The sequence below is a fragment of the Telopea speciosissima genome, chromosome 3, assembly GCF_018873765.1.
Source record: "Telopea speciosissima isolate NSW1024214 ecotype Mountain lineage chromosome 3, Tspe_v1, whole genome shotgun sequence".
In the NCBI taxonomy this organism is placed as follows: Eukaryota; Viridiplantae; Streptophyta; class Magnoliopsida; order Proteales; family Proteaceae; genus Telopea; species Telopea speciosissima.
Window position 1 is genome coordinate 11,223,839 of NC_057918.1, and position 14,701 is coordinate 11,238,539.

The 14,701-nt window shown below is 42.2% G+C and overlaps 2 protein-coding genes across 2 annotated transcripts; one reads left to right on the forward strand and one right to left on the reverse strand.

Moving 5' to 3' along the window:
- Positions 1–5,078: 5,078 nt before the first annotated feature.
- Positions 5,079–5,825, forward strand: LOC122654841. The gene has a single exon (XM_043849113.1). It carries the CDS (start codon positions 5,079–5,081, stop codon positions 5,823–5,825), a length of 747 nt encoding a protein of 248 aa, XP_043705048.1.
- A 6,620-nt stretch (positions 5,826–12,445) lies between these two features.
- Positions 12,446–13,246, reverse strand: LOC122656293 (transcription factor PRE6-like). The gene is made up of 2 exons (XM_043850778.1): positions 13,089–13,246; positions 12,446–12,634 (listed from the first exon to the last, which is right to left on the reverse strand). The coding sequence occupies exons 1-2, from the start codon at positions 13,215–13,217 to the stop codon at positions 12,482–12,484; spliced, it is 282 nt and encodes a 93-aa protein (XP_043706713.1). The 5' UTR covers positions 13,218–13,246; the 3' UTR covers positions 12,446–12,481.
- Positions 13,247–14,701: the final 1,455 nt, after the last annotated feature.

A 14,701-nucleotide genomic window follows, 5' to 3' on the forward strand; every position in this document is an offset into this window, starting at 1 on the left:
TAGAAAGAAAAAGATGCATGTCATTACGAAATTATATGTAAGAACATTTACATATGAGGAGCTGATTTGGACTTGTTGATTGCAATTTTGCAACATTTTATTTCAGCTTCATCTAACTACTTGCAGTAGATGCACAGTCAACATTTTCGTCGTTTTTGTTTTTTTGTTTTTTGGGTAAAGTGGAAGTTTATTGATAGGAAATGTGTGTACAAGAAATAGCTTCAGAAATACATCATTCCTGGAGCCATTGAATGGATAATGGTCAATCCATCACACACACAAGTGATAGGGCCTTCCAAACCAGAACATCAGCAACAACATTGGTAGTCCGTGGCAGCATTCCCGTCGTTCACTTGATCGTAAGATGAACATCAAGAGTAGGACCCGTTGCATACAAGGGGAGTGCATCACTCTCGTCTAATAACAACCATGCTTTTATTATTTAGGACATATAGTTAAATAACATTTTTTTTATGATCAACCAAAAAAAAAAAAAAAAAACATCAAAATAGAAAAACTTCTACATTGTTTAATACATGAGCACTTATCTTAGTATTATGGGCCTTATAAGCAGCCCAATACACTACTGACATAACATCCTTATCAAGCAAAGAGGGAGCATGCTGCGGTAACCCAAGAGGCCCAACAAACCATATACGTTTATAGATCGGAAGAGACAATAATAAATGCCAAGTCGATTCTTTATCATTTTTACAAAGACGATAACAAGAGGTAACAGGGTGAAATCTTCCAACCTATCAAGTAATAAGAAAGAGTTAGTAAAAGGACTTATAAGTTCATCACAATATAGGCCGGTTCCCAACTCGGCTTTCAAATGAAGTGAACTTGGAGAGAATATGGGCATCATATACAAAATCCCTTCCCTTTTATAACAACAATATAAAGTTTGGGAGAGGTATCTATGAGCAAGTGGCATAGAGGAGTGCACCACTGAGATATAATAAAAATGATATTTTACATTGGAGGATAGCGATGTCAATTTATGTGAGGAGGATAGAGATAGACACAAAAGTGCTAACGTACCCTACCCCAACGGGTCAAAGAACCTTTTCCCATGAAGTCTTTAATGAGTATAACTATCATAAAGAAAAAAGGAAGAAAGTTTATTGTACGAGACTGTGGGTCCCTGCCAGTGCCCATGTGCCTGTCTCTCTTCTCCTCCCTATAAATTGACCTCCTTACCCCAAGGATTGAACCAAAAAGGGGATGATGTTTGGCTTTCGTGCAAGTGCAGGAGTCTTGCTCCCAGGGACCCGGACTAAGAACACTACCCCTAAAGAAAAAGTTAAATGCCGAACGGTCCCTGGTCTGCATCTATAGTTGAGCCACTTGGGATGACGATGTGACAATTTTGATTATTAAATACTTAGACAACGATTTAAACTGTTCATGTGTTAAATTGGAGCCTCAAATTCAAATATTTACTTACCAGTTTATGTCTATAAACCCCTGTAAACCCCATAGGTGGTCCATGCACTCCTTTGATAGTGCTGGATTTTTCAACACATTGTTTTACCACTTGGAGAACTTCTTTTGACCTGAGACTTGACACGTGAGCGGTTTAAGCATTTTGATCTATTTATCTATAAAATTTCAATTCCATCCAATCTACCACATGAAACATATCATGTCTAATTGCAAAACATATAAAGTTACACAGTTTTTACATAGAAAGAAATTGCATCCCCTCTCACACGGAATTGAAAAAGTCATAAACCCTCCACCCTTATTTAAAGCCTCAAAACTCTTATCCTCTCACATGCATGACTTACACAGCCGTGTCTCCAAAACCGTTATTCAAAAAGAATAATTCCTGTGGCCTCAGTATTTCAAAATGTATGTACTGAAGTGACATTTTTACACCTGAGACAGGTCTTGGACAGCAAATTCCCCAACTCCACATGTTTTTCATTTCATTTCATCTAGTTGACTGATCTCCTTATTTGATCATGAGTAGGTTAATACTTTTTCGGCAAAGCGAAGAAGGGGAAGGAGAAGAATTGTAATAAACTGCATATTGATTTGGAACCTTGGAACAATGCCGCAGGCCTCAATAGTTGAAAACGGGAGTAGGGAGTATATTAATTTCCGTATCATGAGCCAGCCCATAAAGTAATTGGGCCCATCAAATTCACAAATGCCAGGCCCAGGCTTGGCTGATTTGGTGCGATATTTTCCATAGGATGAATAGATGGCAATAGGGTGTGAAAAGAATCGATTCCTCCTCTTTCTACAAAACATTCTTATACAGGGTTTGCCTTCTGATGCCCAAGAAAGAAAATAAGCTCAGTTGAGTTGATTTCTTGTGCCCAATTTTATTATTCTATCAAGAAGTTTTCAATGCATTACATTAAAACACAGAGAAATTGAAATTGGTTTGAAGTTTTAGGATGAGACGATGTTGAAGAGAGGATGTCGACAAAGTTGGCACCTCAATAGACACTACCATGTGGGAAAAAAGCCGCTTCAAATGGGATGACTTCTTGTTGAACCTCAACTGAATCCTCACCGCTTTAAAAGATTGAAACAAACTCCAATAAAATGACACAACTATTTGATACATTTCCACTTTTAGGGTTATAATTCAATTTTAAAGTTTGATGTTAAAAGGTTCCGTGCATGGTCCTGTCTCCCCTCTCACATGAGGTCGTCGGAATGACAAACTCCTAGCCTGTTTACGCATCATAACCTGTTTTCTCTCTCATGCAACCGTTGATGAAAACCTTCCCCCCTTTTTTTTCTACCTGTTTCCAATTCCCTAAAAGTGTGCAGTTCAGTGTTCGGGGTGGAGATGTCGACACGTGATAGCTCGGACATCCAATGGTACCGAACTCGAGGATAAAAAAAAGAAAAAACAGAAATCAATGAGCTCGGACTGTTGGATGTTTGAGTTGTCAGGTGTCCACATCTCCACCCCGGACTGCCACACTGCACTGCACACATTAGAGAATTTAAGAGGATTTGATATTTACATGGACAAAAAATAAACTAAATAATTTTAAAGGCGCACGATAAGGCCTTTGGCAAGAGCTCCATAAGGCTTTTGGCTTTTTTCAAAAAACCCTAGCCGCAAGGCGACATCTGGTTTGGTCATAAGGTCGGGAGGACCACCCTATTGCTCCCATGCAACGTGTTTTGTATGCTTCCATGGTGAATAAGGGGTTCTCATTTGACCCTGCGGCTGTTTCTGTGAAAAACCCTTCCTCGCACTTGGGTTGCCCAGCCGTTTTCTTTACGCAAGAGGAAATCGAACGATCGAAAATCCCCTTCAGGTTCTCTCTTATTGCTAAGTGCGCCTACGGTAGGCCTGCTATTTTTGACATCAAGGCGTCCTTGCAAGCTTCATTCCATCTGACGGGGGCTTCGTTTCGTTGATCGCTCAGATTTTATCAAGGTCTGGTTGAAGGAGCAGATCCATATCAAGGGCTTCTTATTTAGGTTCTTTAAGTGGTCACGATTTTTTAAGCCGGGATCTGAATCACCTGTGGTTCCAGTATGGGTCTCGTTTCCTGGGTTGCTAGTGAACCTGTACCAAAGAAATTTTTTACTCTCGATGGCTGGGGCGGTAGGGAAGGTCATCAAGGTGGATGGGGCGATGACGGGGTGCTCTCGTACGGTTGCGGCAAGGGTTTGTGTGGAACTTGATTTACGTGATCAACACCCCGACAAAGTGTGGATTGGGTGTGGGGCTGAGGGTTTCTTTCAAAAGGTGGCCTACGATCGTCTTCCCGTGCTCGAGGTTGTAAAGTGATTTGGGTGCTCAGGGTCCAAGACATAGGGAATAGCATTCAACTGAGGTGAGGCCGGTTATGGCCCAGGCGAGTGAAGGCATGGTTTGGCACCCAGTGGTCAGGACGTCAGAGGAGCTCCCTGAGCAGGGTGCTCTGGATATTGGGGACCCTGGGAATGTGGTGGCATCTTCTCCGAGAGAGGTGCCTGAACAAGGAGCGATAAGGGAGAAGGAGGGGGTGCCGGCGGGCAACGTTTCGCCTTTGAAGAAGGGGGGGATGATCTGGGGTTTTTACTTTGCAAGTCTCGATCACGGAGGCTCAACCCAGAGGGTGCACCTAAGGACGATAAGTGGTTGGAGGTGGTACCCCCATGGAAGATGACAAACAAACAACGATGCAGGCTTTAAGAGCGTTTGGAAACTCCCTGGCGAGAAGGGTCGCAGGTTTGGCACTTTTCATGCACGAGCACTGCCAGGGAGGTGATGGCCATCCATCTGCTACGGCCGAGAGTGCTCAATCAGCCCTTGAGGGGCGTCGGATCACAAGGAGCATGGGCCCCAGTATCAGAAAACCAGCCCGCTATTTAAAATGAACTACATGTTTTGGAACTGCCGTGGGTTAGGCAATGAACCTACAGTGAGAAGGCTTAGAGCCCTGGTAATTGAAAATAATTTAGATATGATTGTTGTAGCTGAACCTAAGATACCTTTTGAGAATGCAATCCAAATTATGCGAAAATTGGGTATGCAACACTGCTTGAATAATGGGCCTGAGGGTGCCAATCGGCTATGGATTTTTTGGAAGGACCATGTTAAGGTGGATGTCTTGGCGACTCACTTGTATTTTATCTCTTTGGCTTGTGAAACTAGGGGGTTTGGAGCTAAATTCTTTTTGTCTGCGGTTCATGCCCTGTGTGTGCTGGTGGATAGGAATTGTCTTTGGGAAGTGATAGGTAATGCATTGGACGATGTTACTACCCCTTGGGCGATTACGGGTGACTTCAATGCTATTCTGGCTCCTCATGAAAAGCTTGGTGGTCGGCCTCCTTGTGCTAGTTCGATGGAGCGTTTCAAGAACTTTGTGGATTGAGCCGGTCTTGTGGATGCGGGGTTCGAGGGAAACAGTTTTACTTGGTCGAATGGTCAAGGTGGTTGCAACTTGATTAGAGCCAGGCTGGATAGGGTGCTCTGCAATCTGGCTTGGTTCGACACTTTCCAATTTTCAAAGGTTCAGCAATTAAACAAGGCATGCTCGGATCATTCCCCTATTTGTCTGAGTTTCTCTATGACTAGGGAGCGTTCCCATGCTCCACTCAAATTCCAACAAATGTGGCTTCATCACCTGCCTTTTATGGACTTCGTGGGTGAGTGTTGGGCTACTCCCTTTGTGGGGATGCCCTTGACGGTCTTGTTCCTTAAACTGAAGCATCTTCGCGGTCACCTCAAGACTTGGACTAGGGATTATTTTGGCGACATTCACCAGAATGTTAGGAACGCTGAAGATGGGGTAACTAGGGCGGAATTTGAGTATGAGACTAACCCTACTGAGCAGGCGCTTAGTGCTCTTAGAAGCGCATGGGGCCATCTAAACCGTGTTTTGTTGCAGGAAGAAATATTTTGGAAGGAGAAATCTAGGGTAAAGTGGCTAAAAGAGGGGGAGAGGAACACCAGGTTTTTCCACTCTATAGTCAACGTGAAGCGAAAACGGAGTGGTATCTGCAAAATAAAAAATGCCCAGGGGGAGTGGATACTGGACAAAGAAGGGGTGAATGAGGAGGCGATCAAGTATTTTTCAGATATTTTTTCTCCAGGTTCAACAACTTCGCATGAGGACCTGCTGAATTCCATTCCTACAATTATCTCTGTTGAGGAAAATAATCTGTTGGCGGTAACGCCAGGATTTGATGAGGTTAAGGAAGCGATTTTTGCTCTTTCTAAAGACAGTGCACTTGGTCCAGATGGCTTCACTGGCCACTTTTTCACTGCCTGTTGGGAGTTAGTTGGTGCAGACGTTTGGGAGGCAGTCAAGGATTTCTTTGAGGGCAGTTATGTTCCCAGGAGCTTCACCTCGTAACATCTTGTCCTGATCCCCAAGAAGGAGGTGCCTGAGCTCATGTCGGATTTTAGGCCGATAAGCCTCTGCAATTTCTCTTATAAAGTTATTGCGAAGGTGCTGGCAGCCAAACTAGCCATTTTAATTCCCAGAGTTATCTCAGAGGAGCAAGGGGGTTTTATACGAGGAAGATATATCCATGACAACATTGCCCTGGTTCAGGAGATGGTGCAAAATCTTGCTAGGAATACTCAGGGTGGTAATGTCATTCTGAAGCTGGACATGGCAAAGGCATATGACCGGTTGGAGTGGAACATTCTTGTTGAGGTGCTGCAAAAATTTGGTTTCTGTCCAGCCTGGATTTGTATCATTGAGAAGACTCTCCAGAATTGCTGGTTCTCGGTGGTTCTTGGTTCTGGCCCGACAGGGTATTTTAAGTCCTCCAGAGGGCTTCGACAGGGGGACCCACTGTCTCCGCTGTTGTTCATCTTGGCTGAAGAAGTGCTGAGTAGGGATCTCTCTAACCTCTTTGTTAGTGGTCAAGCAAGTTTTTTCCACCTCCCTCGAAGATGTCCAGGTATCTCTCACAGCCTTTATGCAGACGATGCGATTATTTTTTCTAAGGGAACTAAGGCCTCATTACAGCATATTATGGGCCACATTGCTCGCTATGAAGAATTCTCTGTGCAGCTTGTTAATCATAGCAAAAGCTACTTTGTGGTTAGTCATAAGGCTTCTACTCGCCTATGCCGAAGGGTTAGAGATGTTATAGGCTTTGAAAGAAAATTACTGCCTTTCACTTACCTAGGAGCGCCGGTTTTCTCTGGGAGATTGAAGATTGCCTATTTTGAGACTGTCTTGGCAAGGGTTAGAAAGAAAATTTTTTGTTGGAAAGGAAAGCTGCTCTCGGCTGGGGGTAGGGTGACCCTTTTGAAACATGTGCTGGCTTCACTCCCCATTCACATTCTTGCGTGTTTGGATATCCCTCGCACTATTATGAGGCATTTTAACTCCATGTGTGCTAATTTCCTATGGGGTGAGTCAGAGTTTGGAATGAAAAGGCACTGGGTTAGTTGGGACCATGTCTGCAAACCCCTTCAAGAGGGAGGTTTGGGAATCAGAGCCCTATGGGATGTTAATGTAGCGATGTGCCTTAAGAGTATGTGGAGAGCCTTGTACGAACCCTCCCTTTGGGGCCATTTCTTCAGGGTGAAATTCTTAAATGGGTGGCACATCTCCTTGGTGCAACAGCCTAAGATGGGGTCAAAGACTTGGAGGGTATCTTTAGCTCTTAAGGATCTGCTACCAGAGCATTCTCTCTGGCTAGTGGGGCAAGGAAATGTTCTTTTTTGGATTAACAATGGGTGTGGAGAGGGCTCGTTACTTGATCATGTTGATGGTGCTCTCCATGTCAACGTTGAATTATGCGTTAAAGATGCACTGTAGGAAGGGGGAACTTGGGATTTAGTGGTGTTGGACAGAATTGATAATGACAGGGTGCGTTGGAAAGTTGCTAACACCAAGATCGTTCTCACTGCTAGAGAGGATAGCTTGATTTGGTCACCTGATAATGAAGGTTTGTTCTCCCTAAAATTAACGTGGAACGCTGTTCGCAGGGTGCACCCCTCAGTTCCTTTTACTAGATGGATCTGGAATGGTACAATTCCTACAAAGATCGGGTTTTTCACGTGGCAAGTGATCACTGGCAGCATCACCACGGACGATTCAGTCAAGCGTGCAGGGATCCCCCTAGCTTCTAAGTGTTGGTGTTGCAAACACCCACAACAGGAAACAACAACCCATGTTCTTGTGTGTGGGGTTGTGGAGTCTAAGGTTTGGAGGTTTTTTGGTAACCTCTTTGATGTTCAGATCATCCCCACACAAGATTTGACGGCTAGAGTTGCATTCTGGCAGTCCAAGGGGTCTTTCAAGAATATTTTCACTTTTTTCATAGGGATTCTGCCCTCTTTTATCATATGGGAGTTGTGGCGAGAGTGCAATAATAGGCGGCATAGTAATGGTGTTAGATCAGCGAACATGATTGTGTGGAAGGTTGCTCATTGGCTCAGTGAGGTACCGCTTCCTGCGTTTTCGATGACCATTAATAGTCTAAGAGAAGAGCTAGCATTACAGGTTCTCAACGTCAAGCACCCCACTACCAAGCTTAAAGTTCCCCGCCCCATCTACTGGTGCCCATCTATTACTGGAGTGAAAATCAATGTTGATGGCGCTAGTAAAGGCAACCCAGGTCTTAGTGGGGGGGGGGGGGAGGGATCATAAGGGACAGCTCGGGCTCTATGGTGTTGGCGTTTGCTAACTTCTATGGAAGGTGTACAAATATTGAAGCTGAATTGAGGGCGGTGCTAGATGGTCTAAGGATCTGTGCGAGCAGGGGTTTCTATGGGTGCCTTGTGTGCTCAGATTCCAAGAGCATTGTGCAATTCATTGCCTCAAAAGACTGCAGGGTTTGGAAGTGCTGGTACTGGTTTTTTGAGGTTATCCAGTTGGTGGAGCAACTGAAGGCGAATGTGGCATTCTCGTACAGGGAGGGTAACCGCGCAGCAGATTTTCTTGCCAATGGGGCCTGTCAGACATAAAGTAACAGCTTGTTTCAGTCGATTAGGGAGCTCCACCCAAGCCTCGCTCGTATCATTAGAGAGGATAGGGCTGGCCTCCCCGTTTTTAGGCTTTAATGGTGTTTTCTTAGGGAGTGCTTGAGAGCTCTTCAGTTGTATGATGGGTTTGGGGTAAGGCGGGCTATGTCCCCCCCCCCCCCCCCGTGTATTTCTTTTTCAGATGCATTTCTAATAAAGGTCTAGGGGCTCCCCCGGGTCCCAGAGAATGTTCGGGGTAAAAAATAAATAAATAAATAAATTTGAGAGGATTAAAATCCCTGTGGTTACTGCATACCACCATGTGCATTTATCATATATGAGGCACAAAAGGAATTGAAGTAGGTCAGATGAGTAAAATTTGAAGGCAACTCGGGCCCCTTATTTCTTCCATGAGGCATGCCAGCCAAGTGGGGTAATATGAAACCTTTGAATACGAAGACAATACCCTGTACTGGTCAAGTGTCAAATATCAACTCCTAACTCAATTGGATGACATATACCAAACAAATAAAAAAATCAATCACAAGGCCTACCATGTGACAATAAGGTACGACGTTGGAGGACAGTAATTGGTGTGTGGTACTGAGCATTGAAGGGTAATAAGATAATTTCATGTGAATAGGAGAGAGATGGACTTAAAGGGTGGTAGCATACCCAGCACCTGCGGCTCAGAGAACCTTTTTCCCTTAAGGATATGGGAGGGCGTTCTTCCACAAAAAATGTGAGTATTGATTGATTAGGTATTTTAATCAATTAAGGTTTTCTTGGTTCCTTTCATATGGGCTTAGGTTGGACTTAAAAAGATAAACAAATTCGATCTAATGATTAGGAGTTCTAGAACAATTAGGTTATATTTTCCTAATAGACCTTCAATCAAGAAAAATTGATAGAGAATTGAAGTTTGTTTGAAGTTCCACTACATGGATTTTTCTGCCACATGCTGTGGTATGGTGGCCTTCGGATTTTTCGAACATGTTGTGCATGTCACCATCATAGCAATCCTTTGATTATTGATTGAAAACAACCAAAGCCTACTTAGCAAGCAAAGACTATTAAAAAGATGATGAAAAATCTCATATATGGTGGATCATATGATTGAAATAGATAAATCGACTTAACATGTAACTTATCTAAGGATTTTCCAATCATTACGAAATAATCAATCCATGTTAAAGAAAATTGCTAGTAAAAATCCCGTGTGGTAGTTGTGCCTAGGGTCTCTTTTCCAAAAGTTTTATCTATGGGTATTGAGCAGATTCTTGCCAATGTAAAGGTTTAAAAAGATTCCAAATTTGTGGACTAATCTAAAATATCTAATAGATTCTAAAAATAGTCATCCTAGCATAAATCCAATTGTGTCCTTTATGTGGATATAAATAAATAAATAAATAAATATATATATATATATATTAGATGCTGTCCTTTATGATGCCTAGAAGTCTAGAACGACATCTCTGCAATCTACAGAAAAAGACTTATTCAAGCAATTTTTCTAATTTTAAGAACTCCCTGGATTTATTTCTTCCAGATTGGAAAAAAAAAAATGCCAAAATAAAACGTTAGTTGCACAAGAAAAATAATTATGGGAAAAAATGAATTTTGCATAGATTGTTTGATAATAGGAATTGTTGAAAAACAAAGAAAACCTAAATAAGTTGGGTCAAATGATGGATGAGCTCCTCTCCAAGGAGCCCAGTGCCAGGGGGGCATCCAGCCATTGGACTATGCCGCACACATCTCGATATATGGCTGATTGGGCACACGCTGGCATGTGTGTAGCACAGTCCAGCCCTTAGATGCCCCTTGAGCATTCCCTTGGGCATTGAGCTCACTGGAGAGGAGCCAGATCCGCTAAATGATTGATGTGAACTACAAATTCAAATTTCACTTATCTAAGGAATATTCTTCCATATATTCAGTGGTCAAAATAATGAAACCACGAGTGTATGTGATCAGATTATGTTTATGGAGAGTGGTTTCACTTTCACATAACATCTGTGAAAAAATCTTTTTATATTTTTCTAGGAAAGAGAATGCTATTTCGTCACGTGCAGCATGCAATCCTTGCATCAAGATACGAGGCTTCGCAAAATGATTGTTGCGCCCTCTGGGATTTCCACCTTTCCATGGGGGCACGACAGTCGTTTTGCATGGCCCTATGTTTGAGTGCAAGACCTGCACACTGCACGTGATGAGGTAGGTAGCATTCTTTCTCCCTATATTAATTTTAAAAAATTAGATTTTAAGAGCGGCAAAACTAAGGATATTGATAAGAAGAAGCTTACATGAAAGAATACATACTCTATCATCCCCTCCCCCCACCTCAAAAATAAATAAACAAGATAGGTCAATAGGGAATCTACTATAAAAAAAAATTTGCCTCATAGCATAGCCCCTGCAACAGCGTAGGATCAGTAAAAACATAGACAAGGACATCAACATAGATGGGATTTTATATTTCACGTATGAGAATGTTATGGTAATTTCATACGCTTATTTTGATTGGCCTTGAGGCCATTGCCCAGACGGCGTTATTTTTCCCAAAAATATTTATAATAAAAAAAAAATTTGATATCTCAGGGGTGTAATAATGAAACAATAAGATCCATAACTTTTCATACTTTGGACAAAAGTGCAGCACTTTAAATGGCTTCTCCATATGCAATAGCAAAAGAGAAACCTTCGAAGTACTTTTATGCTACGGGCCTACAGCCCATAAAGACCCGGAATTCTTGAATTCTCTCTCTTTCATAACACACAAAAACATTGAAGCACACTCTTATTTGCACTAATTTTTTTTATTTTTATTTTTTTTTGGGGTGGGGGTGGGGGTGGGGGTGGGGTTGAAACTCAAATTTGCACTAGTCACATGCTTGCTTGCTCAAGTGGTTACATATCATGTGCTTGAGAGCATGAAGAACCATGGAGATGAGGAAATCAATTTGGTTTGGCACTAATTGCTTTAGTGGTGTTCGATTGATCTTCAAAACATGCAATTCAAGTACGCAAGTACTGGAAGTAGAAAGGAATTTGAAGAAGACAAATTAAGAATTAAACACTAACACCAAATAGAATTAGAAGCTAGCTATGTATACCCAACTGATCGATGAACACTTCAATGAGATAACCCAATATCGATCGATCTCACTCTCACCCATGTAATTAATGACTAATGAGAGATAGGTAGATAGAGCAAGTGGATGGAGAAGAATAAGGAAAATATATACCAAATGTGTAGTATACTGAAGGAGCCCACCACCACCCTTATCGGTATCTAATCCCGTTATTATCAAATATCAAGCTCCAAACCCATAACCACAAAATCAAATATGCAGTCCAGTCCAGTGCAGTGCAGTGCAGTGCAGCGGATCCCCACGTTAGCGTGCGTTACATCATGATGGGTTCCACACCTTCACACCCTGTAGCCCACACCCCCTATGGCCATGGGGTCGGGTCACGTGATATGCCTCATGGCTTCTCTAACGTTGACCCTCCCTCCCTCATGCGGTCATGCCCTTCCCACTTTAATTTTATCCTTAGTTCCTCCAAATGCCAGACCACCCACTCACCAACCCACCGACTCCGACCCACTTACACAAACACAGAGAGAGAGAGAGAGAGGGTTAGTTTAGTAACTTTAGTAAATAGCATATGTAGAGGTGAAAGCCATTTGTGTGATTTGCGCTCCGGGGTTTGAAAATAATAATTAATTAACGTAGTTTGATGTATCGAAATTGAGGAGTAGAGATAAGTTGCGAAACGAAAGGAAATGAGAGGGTTTGTCAGTGAAATAGTCTTTTTATTATTATTATTATTATAATATTATAATATGACATAAATTACTACAGTCCTTTGGAAATGGATTCCTTGGAATCAATCCAACCATTGTTTGGTCCACAGACCAAAACCTAGCGTCCTAGGCTTGTAGGTAGCTAGAAGAAATAAGAAGAAGAAGAAGACGAAAGACAAACAAATTAAAGTGGATATTAAAGAGCAAGAAAGACATAATAAAGGGGTGGAAGGGGGTTCTAACTAATCTCTCTCTCCAAATCTCTCTCTCCATTACATAAGTAAACTCCTAATTATGGCTGCTTGGGCACTACTGGTGTCTGTATTGGCCAATAGCTCAGATAGTCGCTCGGTCAGATCGTCCACTTCTCTGTGTAAGTTCCTAATATAGTTGCACGTCTCTTGTAGCACCTTAGCTGCCGATACCTGTACCCAGATTAAACTTTTACTTAGAAACAAATAATTCAAATTAAGGAATGAGATTTAGAAGAATTAATCCATACTTAATAAATCCTTCCTTCCTTTCTTTCTTTCTTTAGTGTGAATGTGTGTGTGTGTGTGTGTGTGTACGAGCGCGTCTTGATTGTGCGTGTCATCATATCCAGTAGAAGAGGTTCATTGGGGGGAGCAAATGGAGTCCCATGCACCCCACACACTCAATAAGTGAAGGGTTAGATAGATAGATAGATAGATAGACCACAAAATAAAAGAAAACATGAGGTTGTGGGCATGACCCAACTTGGTGTACCAAACCAGAAAATGGGCCAAAGCTAGCAGCTGCTAGGGAGGTCTCAGACCACACAAAATTAACAGAGAGATAAAGAAGGAAGAGAATATGTATATTAATTAATTATTTCAAACAACAACAACACGCACGCACCTTGTCTGAATGCCTCTCACGAAGTTCTGGTAGAAGTTGCTGTAACTTGGAAACAAGATCGTTGATCTGATCATCTGTGATCCTGGAACTCCCTGATGACTGCCTTGAACGAGACCTTCTGCTAGACATCTTCAAGACTGTCAGAAACGACAAAATGTAGAGAGGAAAGATCTTGTTGATGTCAGCTGAGAGAGAGAGCCTGAGACACCACAGTTCAGAGGGGAGATGGGGGAATGGACTGGAAGAAGCTAGGTAGCGAGAGAACTTAAAAGAAAAAGAGTGTCAGATACAAGCTATATAGATAAAAAAAAGCTCCTGTAGACGAAGAAAATTGGGAGCAGGAGATTGAAGAGAAACAGAGGGAGAGAGAGAGAGAGAGAGAAAGCACAATAACACAAGTAGTGGTGTTGGGAGTGAAGAAGACAAGTGCATGGGAGAAAGCAGTGGGCTAGACTTGTCTTTAAATAGGGTTTGAGAACATATGTATGTGTATGTGAGAGAGAGAGTTCTGGAGACCCGCCATACTGTCCCTCTCTTTGTGTCTCCAAGTCGGGGTTTGATTTCAAGTGGGCTGGGGGAAATGTGCTTAGTTTTGAGCCAACGACCCGGCCCTCTCTCTCTCTCTCTCTATCTCTGTGTCAGATTCAACACGTTATATTTAATAAAACGAACCAATTATAAAAAACCAATAGATTTCTGAGAGAGAGAAGAGAGAGACAGAGAGGAAGAGGAAATTTTGATAAAGAAAATGTTATAAACACAGTAAAAAACACACCCATCCTCTCTCTCTCTCCCCCACTTTTTCTAGAAAACAGAACTACGGGAGCTAAGCAAAGAGGAGTATCTACGTTGACCGGTCAAGGGTCCTTAAGGCAGGGCATCAACATGACACGTGGAGTGTTTTAAGCATCTATGTTTCACCCTCCCGATTCCTCGGCAACCAACGATTTTGATTATTATTTTAATATCAGCTGTTAATTAGGGAGTAACTGCTATGGTGAGGTGAGCTCTTTCTGTATTAAAAAGTTCAACTTTACTTTGGGGTCCACAAAAGAAGTTATCGTCTCTCTTGGCCCATGGGGTGGGGTGATGGGGAGTTTTCCAGTTTCCTTTTTCTTTCTCTTTCTCTTTCTCTTTCTCTTTCCACCACCATAATTAATTTGAATTTCTTCATTCTTTCCACTCTTTCTTTTTCTTTTCTCATTGATGGTTCATCAGGTACGTACACCATACTCTCTTGCCCATTCCTTATTTCCTTCTTCACATCAATATATATACCTGCCGACTAACCCTTTTTAGGGGATGAATGGCCATGACAAAGATTATTGTTATCAACATTGTACCATGTCTTACCAAAAAAAAAAAAAAAAAACTTTGTAATATGAAAACTGAGGCAACTCAATAACTCAGCTATTGTTATTCAACCATGGCGGCTAGGGGTATTAAATTTTGTTGTCCAAATGTATAGGACTTTACAGATCATCCCATCCACCGAGATGTCAGTGAACACGTTCTCATTGGCTGCCCTATACGTGTGATCCTTGCACTCCCCTACAAAGAACGCTCCCCCCAATTAATAATTGTGATGTATAATGTAAGAACGTAATTTAAGG

Coding starts and splice junctions, on each gene's coding strand:
- LOC122654841 (XM_043849113.1), top strand. CDS start 5,079: ATGTGGCTTCATCACCTGCCTTTTATGGACTTCGTGGGTGAGTGTTGG.
- LOC122656293 (XM_043850778.1), bottom strand. CDS start 13,217: ATGTCTAGCAGAAGGTCTCGTTCAAGGCAGTCATCAGGGAGTTCCAGG. Junction 12,635..13,088: donor GTGAGAGGCATTCAGACAAG/GTGCGTGCGTGT, acceptor ATCTGGGTACAG/GTATCGGCAGCTAAGGTGCT.